At 44.8% G+C, this 13,524-nt stretch overlaps 1 protein-coding gene across 1 annotated transcript in view; it reads left to right on the top strand.

Annotated features, from left to right (window-relative positions):
• Positions 1 to 261: 261 nt before the first annotated feature.
• The window catches only part of p4ha3 (prolyl 4-hydroxylase subunit alpha 3), a 70,775-nt gene continuing 57,512 nt past the window's right edge, over positions 262 to 13,524 (top strand). Inside the window, exons 1-3 of the mRNA XM_033023205.1 lie at positions 262 to 725; positions 3,694 to 3,848; positions 13,244 to 13,467. Of these exons, the coding sequence (XP_032879096.1) occupies positions 541 to 725; positions 3,694 to 3,848; positions 13,244 to 13,467 (564 nt within the window). The 5' untranslated portion in view covers positions 262 to 540. The remainder of the gene's footprint in view (positions 726 to 3,693; positions 3,849 to 13,243; positions 13,468 to 13,524) is intronic.

The raw sequence follows: 13,524 nt of genomic DNA, 5'->3' as shown, positions 1-13,524 counted from the left end.
CAACCGGGAGATCTAAGTTCAATGTTCAAATGCTATCTATCCTGCCGTGTGGCATTGCAAACCCTCCCCACCGCAGGTGGGATGAGGGATGAGGAGAGAATGGCACACACCCCATCATCACAGCTCATCCTGACCTCTGCTTTCCACTCCACCTCCACCTCCACCTCGACCCTCCCATTCATCAATTGCCCGTGCATCATTCACAGGGTGGCTTGACGTCAATGGGATTGCTTCCCACTGCAAATCCCAGGCGGCCAGACCCAGTGAGATAGCACTGCCTCTGAGTGTGTGTGTGTGGGTCGGTGCAGCCGCTTCGCTCTCCGGCTCCAACTCAGCCACATGATCCATTTCACCGGAATGCGGGGACAGGCATCCCAACAAAGGCAAAACGTTGCCTTGGTTCGTCTCAACGAGCTGATGTGGAAACACGACCCCCTGTTTAACAACCACCGCGAGCACTAAACCCAGCGGCCGGGATCAGTTGTCTGGAACTGTTGCCAAAGTGCCGGCTGCCTGACTCGCAGCGGGCGAGTTGATACAATGTTCCAGCGGCTGCCCTCGCTGTTGCTGTGCTTGGTGAGCGGCTCCTTGCCGCCCCCATCCCGGGGAGACCTTTACACCTCCGTCGTCAACATCCAGGGAGAGATTGTGGTGGAAAAGAAGCTTTTGCAACATCTGCAGTCTTACATTGAAAACGAGATCGAGAGAATAGACGACCTGAAGAGGTAAGATTGCAATCCGCTCCCAATATTATACCGTGTCGGAGAGAACTGCAGATGCTGGTTTAAATCGAGGATAGACACAACTTTGGTGTCTATCTCCGAATATTAAACTCATCACTATTGCCTTTAAAGAATGTGAGCAAAGTTTTGGCACTCAGCACTCTGGCTGAGGAATGAACGAACATTGTCATCATTATTCCTTCACGTGGTTTTAGTAATATTCCCTCTGGCCTCACAACTTCTAGCCTTCTTGTGTTGATTTGAATTTTTATATCAGCTTAAAGGGCATCTGCTTTCTATCAGTTCACTTTTAGAATGATTCTTCGCTGAAGTCAAGCATGAGGCATCACTAAACAAAAACAATCTATACGGGTCGGACGTTCTTGTTGGGAGGTTGAAAGTGAAAATCTCTGAACTACTGGTGCAGAATTTCACTCGGGGATTTCAACCTGCAGTGAAGGTCCATTCGGCGTACTGTGTGCGAGATTCTTTAAAGAAGAGGAAACGCCGCCCCAAAGCTTTGCACATTTCACAGCGAACTAACTGCTCGCTCATCAGGCAGTTTTGGCGAGTTCCTCAGACGGTTCATATCTGTGACTCAAGTACTGGTTTTGATTTATTCCTGTTCCAGCCCGCGATTTTTGTGCATTCCTGGCCATAAGATGACTTCAACTTGATATTTTCCCATCATGAAAAAAATAATATTAAGAACAGCTAACCTAAATAGTCAGAGTCATAGAATGATACAGCGTGGAAACAGGCCCAACTTGCCCACACCGGACAACTTGTCCCAGCTTCACTAGTTCCAACTGTTCCAGCTGTTTCTTAAATGTTGGGATAATCCCTGACTCAACTACCTCCTCTGACAGCTTGTTCCATACACCCACCAGCCTTTGTGTGAAAAAGATATCCCTCAGATTCCTATTAAATATGTTCCCCTTCACATTAAACCTATGTCCTCTGGTCCTCGATTCACCTACACGGGGCAAGAGACTCTTTGCATTTACCCGATCTATTCCTCTCATGATAATATGCGTCCGCTGGACTGGAGGGCGGCAGCTTCGACCACCCCGGGCCGCGGTGTTTGAGTCGGCCCGTTTGCGGGGCCCGGTGGGGAATCGCCTCAGCGCAGAGGGTGAAGAGGAGGGAAGAGACTGCAGCCCTAAGATTTTTGCCTCCACCACAGTGAGGAGGTGCTTGGAGGACTCACTGTGGTGGGTGTTAATTTGTGTTTGTTGTTGTTTATTATTGTATGTATGACTGCAGGCACGAAATTTCGTTCAGACCGTAAGGTCTGAATGACAATAAAGGTAAATCTATTCTATTCTATTCTATTCTATATGCACCTCTGTAAGATCAGCACTCATCCTCCTGCGCTCCAAGGAATAGAGTCCCAACCTACTCAAACTCTCCCTATAGCTCATTCCCTCTAGTCCTGGCAACATCCTCGCAAATCTTCTCTGTATCCTTTCCAGCTTGACAACATCTTTCCTATAACATGGTGCCCAGAACTGAACACAATACTCTAAATGCGGTCTTAGCATCGTCTGATACAACTGCAACATGATCTCCCAACTCCCATACTCAATATTCTGACTGATGAAGGCCAATGTGCCACATGTGGTATTTTTTGGGTTATTCTTTTTAATTAATTGTTCAAAGCAATTTTAAGGCCCCCGTGAGAAAATCTTCCATTTTCTTCAAAAGACTTTTGTGTTTCTACTGAAAAAATTAAGATTATTTTTTGGTGGTGTCACATTCTTCAGTGCCTAAGACTGATTCAATGGATAAAGATATCCCTATCTTGCAATTAAATAAAAGCTTGCACACACACGCACACACGCGCACAAACGCACGCACACACACACACACACACACACACACACACACACACGTACACACGCACGCACACACACACACACACACACACACACAATATATATTGCATATATATGCAAAATTATCCAAAACTTATCCAAAATAAAGTGGAAAACATCAAATTATTGAAAGAAACAGGAACACCACATTTACATTAGCTGAAGATAGACACACATTGCTGGAGTAATTCAGCGGGTCAGGCAGCATCTCTGGAGAGCAAGAATAGGTGAACCCTTCAGACTCATTTAAAAAGCATGTTCTGTCTCTTGTCGGTATAAACTAGCATCTGCAGATCCATCCTGTACATTAGCTGAGACAGGTATAAAGCTTCTGGCAGTGTCTTAATGAAAAGAAAGCACCCTGGAGAACATGGCTAGTTGACGTTTCGGGTCAGAACCCTTCTTCAGACTGAATCGGTCACCTATCCATATTCTCCAGAGATGCTGCCTGGCCCACTGAGTGCTCATTCTCGCCATGGGGAAACATCCCATCAGTATCCCAGAAATGTAATCATCCACAATTTGTGTGGTTGCAAGGGCATTGTGGGATTCAAGCTGCATACGATTCTTAAATGTCAATACCCATTGTGTTCAGATGCAGCTGGTTCAATGGGCTGGTGCAAAATGAAGCCAACATGACAGGTATCAGTAAACAAATAAGGTCAGCACTTAAATGGCAACTAACACTGACATAAAGCTGTGATATGGGAGGAAACAGGAGCACATGGAGGAACCCTCGCAGTCACAGGGAGAGCGTGCAAACTCCACACAGACTGCAACCAAGGTCAAGTCTTTAGTGCTGTGAGGCTGCAGCTTTACCAGCTGCACCACAGTGCCACCCTTATTTTGGATTTAGCATTTTAGAACTTCCTTCCAATACCCCCTTTCCCGTCCTCTTTACCGAAGGATTACAATATTGTACAAAGCTGTTGTTTGTGTTATATGCGCCAGAGTAACTTTGTCCATTTCTCATTTCCTAATTGCTGTTCTGATTGTCAAGTGATACCATTTATTTGGTTTTCATCAAAAGGGTGTCACCAAATCTGTTTGTTGCTTCCCCAGTTATAGATCTTGTTAATTCAATTGAATTGCAGATTTTATGAAAAAGTTAAAGCACTGCATAACAATGTTTACCAGGAATCGGTGACTGCAATATCAAACCCCCTCTTTGCCTACACCCTTATAAAGAGGTTGCAGGTGGACTGGCAAAATATTGTCTACAGCAATGAAGCCATTGAAAATATTCAAGGTAGGTGCCCAAATGCTATTCTTTCTGTCTTGTTAATAAGATGATTAGAAATGTAGACTTTTTAAATTAAACATGGCATCACAAACTATCATTCTTCTCCTTGCGTGTGGCGTGCGCAGCCTAAAGTTGTAGGAAAACTTGTTCTATTTGATCTTATTTGATTGTGCACGCCGGGTTGATTGCATTCGCCGAAACAAGGCGGACCACGTGAAGGTTGCAATCTTCCACCCCTCATTTACAATGTTGATCATCTTCAATTTAAATTAGTTTAGAGTTACCGTGTGAAAACAGGCCCATCGGCCCACCAAGTCCACGCCAACCAATGATCACCCGTACACTAGTTCTATCCGACACACTAGGGACAATTTACAGAAGCCAATTAACCTATGAACCTATGAACCTGTGAATGTAGGAGGAATCCGGAGCACCCAGAGAAAACCCATGCAGTCACAGGGAGAATGCACAAACTTTGAACAGACAGCACCCGTAGTCAGGATCGAACCCAGGTCTCTGACGCCGTAAGGCAGCAAACATATCACTGCATCACTGTTTCTGACGGTAAAAGTAATTTTCTGTTTCTGCATGTTCTAGTTGAATGGCAGTTACTGGACTGGACCCAGGTACTTGCACAGAGCTAACTCTGGCCTGTACCTTGAAACTCTCTGGTTTCAGTATTTTTGGTTTCCGAGCTCCATGATGTGATAGCTCCAGCGGTTGTTGCTATGGAAATAGATTGTTTGTCTATCTGGCTATCACAGACCAAACAATGGAACTAAAACAAAACTCATTCCAGAGTAAATGTCTAAAAGTTAAAACCTAGAAACAGAAAATAGGTGCCATTGAGCCCTTCGAGCCTGCACCGCCATTCAATATGATCATGGCTGGTCATCCAAAATCAGTACCCCACTCCTGCTTTTTCCCCATATCTCTTGATTCCGTTAGCCCAAAGTGCTGTATCTCACTCTCTCTTGAAAACATAATTCTACCCATTACGCCACTTTGCCACACCTGGTATTTGATAGCTGCCTATGTAACCTACTTGCTTATTATTCCATAAAGTGCTTCTAAAATTGGTGATGGTACATAATGAACCAGAATGTACTCAGTAAATGGCACCAGTATCCTGGCTCCAGCCATGATCATTATGTTAAGGACCAGAATAAATACTCAGTTGGTAGGAGGATATTAACGTGAACCACCTTGTGATGTAACAGGATCCCGGGATGGCGGGACTATCATATGCTGAGAGAATGGAGCAGCTGGGCTTGTACACTCTGGAGTTTAGAGGGATGAGAGGGTATCTTATTGAAACATATAAGATTGTTAAGGGTTTGGACACGCTAGAGGCAGGAAACATGTTCCCGATGTTGGGAGAGTCCAGAACCAGGGGCCACAGTTTAAGAATAAGGGGTAAGCCATGCAGAACGGAGACGAGGAAACACTTTTTCTCACAGAGAGGTGTGAGTCTGTGGAATTCTCTGCCTCAGAGGGCAGTGGAGGCCGGTTCTCTGGATACTTTCAAGAGAGAGCTGGATAGGGCTCTTAAAGATAGCGGAGTCAGGGGATATGGGGAGAAGGCAGGAACGGGGTACTGATTGGGGATGATCAGCCATGATCACATTGAATGGCGGTGCTGGCTTGTAGGGCCGAATGGCGTACTCCTGCACCTATTGTCTATTGTCTATTGATGATAATGCCCAGTGAGGGAAGGGCGTGTGTGACAGGCTCTTTACTCAAAATGTCCTTACCTGTATTACCGGAATTGCTGTGAAGTGGGATTAATATAGTTAGGTCTCTGATGGCCCGCACTGATTTGGTGGGTTGAATGGCCTGTTTCTCTGTTGCTTGACCCTATGAAAGAGAGTTGATTGAATTGCTTCAGTAAATGGCTAACAGAAATTTGATTAGCTGATTGCAGTCCCGTTGTGCTTTAAAAGTTCTACACTCTTACCATTGACTTGGTTAATCAAAATCCAACAAAGGGGACAAAATGTATGGGAAGGAACTGCAGATGCTGGTTTAAATTGAAGATAGACACAAAAAGCTAGAGTAACTTAGCGGGTCAGGCAGCATCTCTGGAGAAAACAAACAGGTGACTTGCAGTCTGGAGAAGGGTTTCAACCCGAAACGTCACCTATTCCTTTGCTCCAGAGATGCTGCCCGACCCGCTGTGTTATTCCAGCTATCTGTGTCCATCCAAGATAGAGGGCACAGATGAACTGTAATACTGTAGAACATCACTGTATGTTCCTGACCAACAGACACAAGTACAATTCACCACAAAGTAGAGGTGATTGTGAATGGTAGCCCATGGTTTCTGTAAAGATGCACGTGACTTGCAGGTCATGAATTAAAAATCCCACCACAGCAGGTTGTGGGATGCAATTATAAAAGTCAATGAACATTAGAACCCAACTAGCTAATTAATGCAATTTAGAGTAGGAACCTGTCACACATGCCCTTCCCACACTGGGGGGCACGGTGGCATAGTGGTAGCGCCACTGCCTTACAGCGCCAGAGACCCGGGTTCGATCCTGACTACGGGTGCTGTCTGTACAGAGTTTGTACGTTCTTGCGTAGGTTTTCTCCGAGACCTCCAGTTTCCAGCCGCACTCCAAATACGTACAGATTTGTAGGTTAATTGGCTTGGTAGAAAAGTAAATTGTCCCTAATGTGTGTGGATAGTAGGATAGTGTTAGTGTGCGGAGATTGCTGGTCGGTGTGGACTCGGTGGGCCTAAGGGCTTGTTTCCGCACTGTATCTCTAAGCTAAACTAAAGAACTAAACTGGGCATAATCACCACAAGGTGGATTACTTTAATATCCATTTTATCCCAGGAATTAGACTGGTGAATCCCTTATGAACATCCTCCAATACTTGTGTACCCTTTCCTAAACAAGGGAACCAAAACTGTCCACTGTCCATGACGTACAGCGCTTCCCTAATTTTCAACTCCTACCCCAGCAGTAAAGGCAATGAAACTAAAACAAAATTCATTCCAAAGTAGACGTCTAAAAGTTGAACTGCTTGTAAAACATGGTGATGGTACACAATGAACCAGAATGTGCCCAGTAAATGACCCCCACTCCACCCACAGCCATTACGTTAAGGATCAGTATAAATGCTCAGTTGGGAGGCGGATAGTAAATGAGAGTTGTCTTATCAAGAACAAATGAAAAAGTTAGACCTCAAGAATTTAGATGAATGAGGGGTGATCTTACTGAAACATGCAAGATCCAGTGAGGTAGATGTTTTGATGTTTCTACTGGTGGGACAATCTCAACTGAGGGGACTTGGTGACAAGTTAAGATTGAGTGAGTTAAAACTGAGGTGCGTAGTGACTCCTTATCACGAGAGGAGGAGGTGAATCTGGAATTCTCCATCACACAGGTTTTGGAGGCTGGACAACTGGAGATACCTGTAGAGGAGTGGATAAAAAATGTTGAAAGATTGTAGATCTGAGAGCAATGTGGAACTGGCATGGAAGGGTGAACTGAGGCATGAGGTAGATCGGCCATGAGCATATTGAATGGTGGGGCAGGCTTGAGGGGCCCAATGACTCCTGTGGTCTTGGTTGTGCATCAAGAACATGCTTACACCCTTGGCAGTGATCATCTTGTAGAGTTCCAGCGAATGCATGTTACGTTTACTGCATCCATTTGGTATTCCATCTCCAGTCTTTCCCTTAACCTCATGGACAACAATGCTCACCATAATATTGCAGTCTCCCATTATCAGCCGGATATTTTATCAACCAATTTGTGCACTGGACTCACATCAGCTAAGAGCTAAGTTAGTAGCGTTTCAAACAACAATTATAATAAGCTAGCAAGGTACATAGGCAACTAACACCATAGTGTAACGGGTAGAGTGATGTTTTCAAGGGAGAGTTAGATATAGCTCTTAGGGCGAACGGAATCAAGGGATATGGGGAGAAAGCAGGAATGGGGTATTTATTTTGGATGCTCAGAATGGCTCGAAGGGCCGAATGGCCTGCTCCTGCGCCTATTTTCTATGTTTCTAGTTGCTGGCTCACAGCACCAGAGTCCCGGGTTCGATCCTGAGCTCGGGTGCTGTCTGTGTGCAGTTTGCACGTTCTCCCTGTGACCCTGTGGGTTTCCTCCATGTGCTCCAGCTTCCTCCCACATCCCAAAGACATGCGGGTTTGTGGATCAATTGGCCTCTGTAAAAAAGTGCCCCCAGTGTGCCATGAGTGGATGCGAAAGTGGGCTAACATAGACCTCGTGTGAACGGGTGAACGATGGGCGGTGTGGGCACGGTGGGCCGAAAGGGGTCTGTTTCCAGGCTGGATCTTTCAATCAATTCAATCAAATAAATGTTGCCATCCAGCCTTTGCCAAGTTATTTTAATAAAATTGGCCACCACCTTTACTGCTAGCCCATCCCTGTCTTATTCCAAAACCATTTTGAAATATAGAGTCATGGTCGCTATCTTTAAAATGCTTCTCCACTGGCACTTAACCCACTGGACTCCCACAACATTTAATCTTTTACACAGAGAGTGCTGGGAGCCTGTACGGGTGGTGGTAGAGGCAGATACAATAGTGGATTTTAAGAGGCTTCTAGATAGGTGACCAGGTATGCAGGGAATGGAAGGATATGGATCACGTGCAGGCAGATGAGATGAGTTTATCTTGGCATTATGTTCGGCACGGACATTGTGGGCTGAAGGGCCTGTTCCTGTGCTGTGCCTTTCAACGTTCTATAATAATAATAAACTATAATAAACTTTATTTATAAAGCGCTTTAAACAACCGCAGTTGCCACAAAGTGCTGTACATGAGAACTCATGGACAAAAAGTTATTACAAACCATTAAAAACCGTAAAACGAAGGACTAAAAAACAGTAAAAATTAAAAGACATTAAAAGCACTAAGAACAGGAGCAATGTCTCAGCCAGTGTCGAAAGCCAGAGAATAAAAATGAGTTTTTAGGGAGGATTTGAAGATGGACAGTGAGGGGGCCTGTCTGATGTGCAACGGCAAGGTGTTCCAGAGTGCCGGAGCAGCAACAGAAAAGGCTCTATCCCCTCTGAGGTTCCGCTTAGGCCTTGGTACCTCAAGGAGCAGCTGATCAGCTGACCTGAGGCACCAGGCAGGAGCATATAGGTGGAGCAGCTCAGAGAGGTAAGGCGGGGCGAGCCCATTCAACGATTTGAAAACAAATAAAATAATTTTAAAATGAACTCGAAAGTGCACTGGGAGCCAGTGAAGGGAGGCCAAAATTGGCGTAATGTGCTCCCTCTTTCAAGTTCCGGTTAAAAGGCGAGCGGCAGCATTTTGAACCAGCTGGAGACGAGCCAATGAAGCTCGTGCGACTCCAGAGTAGAGTGCGTTACAGTAATCCAGCCTAGATGTAATAAAGGCATGGATTACTGTTTCAAAATGCTGCCGCTCGAGGGTGGGCTTCACCTTTGCCAGCTTCCTTAGGTGAAAGAAGCTGGACTTAACCACCGCGCCTATGTCATGTACCTCTTTAAAAAACAATTCACACACTGTAGTATAAACATCAAAAGCACAAAATCCCTAACTGCTCTATTCTCGTAGTGAACAATGGAGTTTTGAGGACCTCAGGTAAAAAAAAAAATCAGTTTTCCGCTTAATTATACAGCTACGTAAATTAAACCAAGGAGGTGGGTTAATTGAAAGTTCACAACCGTAAATCATTGGACATGTAACACAGAATGAGGCCTAGTATGGTCAAAATCTTTTTAACAAGTGACGTTTATAAAGTGTCTGAATGCTACAGAGTGTCACTTTGATTCGATCCAGAAAGCAATATGTCCATTGCATTAGTTTAAATCTGGTGTACCACCTTTTAATGAAAATAAGACTACACTCATAAATGTTTTCCTTACTACGCATTGGAATAATTGATTTTCACATTCACAATGTGGGGAATCAAGTAGGGGGGGGAGAGATTTAATAGGAACCTGAGGGGTAACGTTTTCACACAAAAGGTGGTAGGTGTATGGAACAAGCTGCTGGAGGAGATAGTTGGGACAGGGACTATTGTAACGTTTAAGATACATTTAGAAGGTACTTGGATAAGACAGGTTTATAGGGATTTACAGGTTTGAACAAGATAGGTCTTTTTTCTTTGGAGCACAGAAGGTTAAGGGGGGACTTGATAGAGGTCTTTAAAATTATGAGAGGGATAGACAGAGTTGACGTGGATAAGCTTTTCCCATTGAGAATAGGGAAGATTCAAACAAGAGGACATGATTCGAGAATTAAGGGACAAAAGTTTAGGGGCAACATGAGGGGGAACTTCTTTACTCAGAGAGTGGTAGCTGTGTGGAATGAGCTTCCAGTGGAAGTAGTGAACTCAGGTTCGTTTTTATCATTTAAAAATAAATTGGATAGGTATATGGACGGGAAAGGAATGGAGGGTTATGGTCTGAGTGCAGGTAGATGGGACTAGGTGAGAGTAAGTGTTCGACATGGACTAGAAGGGCCGAGATGGTCTGTTTCCGTGCTGTAATTGTTATATGGTTATATGGATATGGGCCGAATGCAGGCAGGTGGGACTAGTGTTGATGGGACATGTTGGTCAGTGTGGGTGAGTTGGGCCGAAGGGCCTGTTTCCACACTGTAAGACTATATGACTATGAATATGATATCTTAGAATACACTGTTGATTCATATTTTCATCAAAACCTGTCTCTTCTCGTGGGAAGGATGTTGACAAATGTTGGAATAAAATTCTACGGATGGGATTCGCTAGTCTGGCATTTTATCAAATGTTATTCAGCATGTGTGGGCCATTAATTATTCATTTTAAAGATAATCTTAGTTTAGTTTAGATTAGAGATACAGCATGGAAACAGGCCCTTCGACCCACTGAGTCTGCGCCGACCAGCAATCCCTGCACACTTACACTATGCTACACATACCAGGGACAATTTACAATTATACCAAGCCAATTAACCTACAAACCTGTACATCTTTGGAATGTGGGAGGAAACCGAAGATCCCAGAGAAAACCCATGCAAGGCATGGGGAGAACATACAAACTCCGTACAGAGTGCACCCATAGTCAGGATTGAACCCGGAACTCTGGCGCTGTAAGGTAGCAACTCTAACGCTGTGCCACCATGCCGCTTGTCAATAATCGTTGACCAAATTCCCTCATTCTTCTTCAATGACCAGACGCTTGTGCTCCTGATGTAAATACACGTAATTCAACAATAAACAGCACACGTTTTCTTCCCTGGCTCAGGGATCAAGAGAACACCTGTAGTTCCCATTGTTGCAATGATTGAGATTAGCTGAAGGGCCAGAAACTGAGGGAAATGGGACTATAATTCCTCTGAAGTGGAGCAGATGTCTGAAGGAGGGCTCCAACCCGAAACGTCACCTATTCCTTTTCTCCAGAGATGCTGCCTGACCGGCTGAGTTACTCCAGCATTTTGCGTCTGTAATTCCTACGATGATTGATATGGCTATCAGAAGGCCATAAGAAGAAAATAACAATGTTTTTATTTATTTTTATTTATTAGATGCAATGTACAGTAGTATAAACCACGGCATATGACAAAATACATTTAATGTACACCTTCCATTTTAAATTTAACAAGAAGGAAGTAGAACAAGGGAGAAAGAGCGAGAAAGAGAGGAAGTGAATGATATAGTGATGTGTAAACCCTTAGACTACCAGATAGTGCAGTCCAGGAGTGAACGAGTAAAAGCCTATAGAAGAATAAGAAGACAAAAACCAAAAACAATAAAGAAAAAGAAAAAAAGGGACCTTTACGTGTTGATATACCTGCTTCATTTATCACCACACCCATCACCATGTCCGTGAATCGGTTTAATTCCAGAGTTGTGTTGCACCATGCTATACTTGTAATGAATCGATGAAAGGAGACCATATCTTTAAAAATTGCTCTGACGAGTCTCAAAAATTTTTCCTGCTAAGACGAGTCTCATATATTCAAGATGTAGCGTCTCAGACATGCTTGTGATCCACATTTTAAGCGTTGGGGTGGATGCATTTTTCCAAACTGAATGACATGTTTGACAAAGCACTAGACTATTGTCCCACTGTGAGAATTTTATTCCAACATTTGTCGGTGCCTTCCAGGAAGGAAGAAATATACTCGGATATGAGTCAGCAATGTATGCTGAGACATCATATATTGGAGAGATTGGGGAAGAGCATAGAGTCCCCCTAGTCCTCACCTTTCACCCCACCAGCCGGCAAATACAACAAATAATCCTCCGCCATTTCCGCCACCTCCAACGTGACCCCACCACTCGCCACATCTTCCCATCTCCCCCTATGTCTGCCTTCCGCAAAGACCGCTCCCTCCGCAACTCCCTTGTCAATTCTTCCCTTCCCTCCCGTACCACCCCCTCCCCAGGCACTTTCCATTGCAACCGCAAGAAATGCAACACCTGTCCCTTCACCTCCCCCCTCGACTCCATTCAAGGACCCAAGCAGTCATTCCAGGTGCGACAAAGGTTCACCTGTATCTCCTCCAACCTCATCTACTGCATCCGCTGCTCTAGATGTCAGCTGATTTACATCGTGGAGACTAAGCGGAGGTTGGGCGATCGTTTCGCCGAACACCTCCGCTCAGTCCGCAATAACCTACCTGAACTCCCGGTGGCTCAGCACTTCAACTCCCCCTCCCATTCCCAATCCGACCTCTCTGTCCTGGTTCTCCTCCATTGCCAGAGTGAGCAACACCGGAAATTGGAGGAACAGCACCTCATATTCCGCCTGGGTTGCTTGCGTCCGGGTGGCATGAACGTTGAATTCTCCCAGTTTTGCTAGCCCTTGCTGTCTCCTCCCCTTCCTTAACCCTCGAGCTGTCTCCTCCCATTCCCCCGCCCTCGGGCTCCTCCTCCTCTCTTTTTCCTTCCTTCTCCCCCCCCCCCCCCCCCATCAGTCTGAAGAAGGGTTTCGGCCCGAAACATCGCCTATTTCCTTCGCTCCATAGATGCTGCTGCACCCGCTGAGTTTCTCCAGCATTTTTGTGTACCTTCGATCTTTCAGCATCTGCAGTTCCTTCTTGAACACATATAACATTCACAATGAGTTGAGGAGCAAAAGTCACGATAAACCCCTCTGTTAAAAGTAAGTGACAAACATGCATTACATTTAATGAATGATATAACATGTTTCTCAGGACATTTCACCAAGGCAAAATAGATGATTTTACACTGATTGTGGTAAAATCTTCGACATTTCTTTCAGTACTTGTGGTTTTGTCCACCCTGCCCAAACCTTTAGTTTCACAATCTAAAGTTGCCTCTACGTTTGACATAGAAATAAACACTGTATATTTTCGCCAGCTGCAGAACATGCTGACCATAACAATGATCTCCGGTAAGGTCAACTGACATTGATTCCAACATTGCATTTTAGCACTAAAGGCTGATTATGAGAAAATGGAGGAGCGACTGCCAAAAGCAGAGGACCTGGTGGGAGCTGCCAAGGGTTTGATGAGGCTGCAAGATGTGTATGCTCTAAGCATAAAGGGGTTGATCAAAGGGGAGTTCCTACAGAGCATTGGAGAAGACGTTTCCAGTATCTACAGGCCAACTGTGTCCAGCACCCTTTCAGCCGACGACTGTTTTCAGATTGGAAAGGTGCGTAAACCATGGCGGGAAAATTGTTTTACAGTTTTGTTTGAGAAAATGGGACTT

This window comes from Amblyraja radiata, chromosome 6 (genome assembly GCF_010909765.2).
Source record: "Amblyraja radiata isolate CabotCenter1 chromosome 6, sAmbRad1.1.pri, whole genome shotgun sequence".
Taxonomy (NCBI): Eukaryota; Metazoa; Chordata; class Chondrichthyes; order Rajiformes; family Rajidae; genus Amblyraja; species Amblyraja radiata.
The sequence above is the reverse complement of the archived record's forward strand: the minus strand, read 5'-3'. Positions and strand labels throughout refer to the sequence as shown.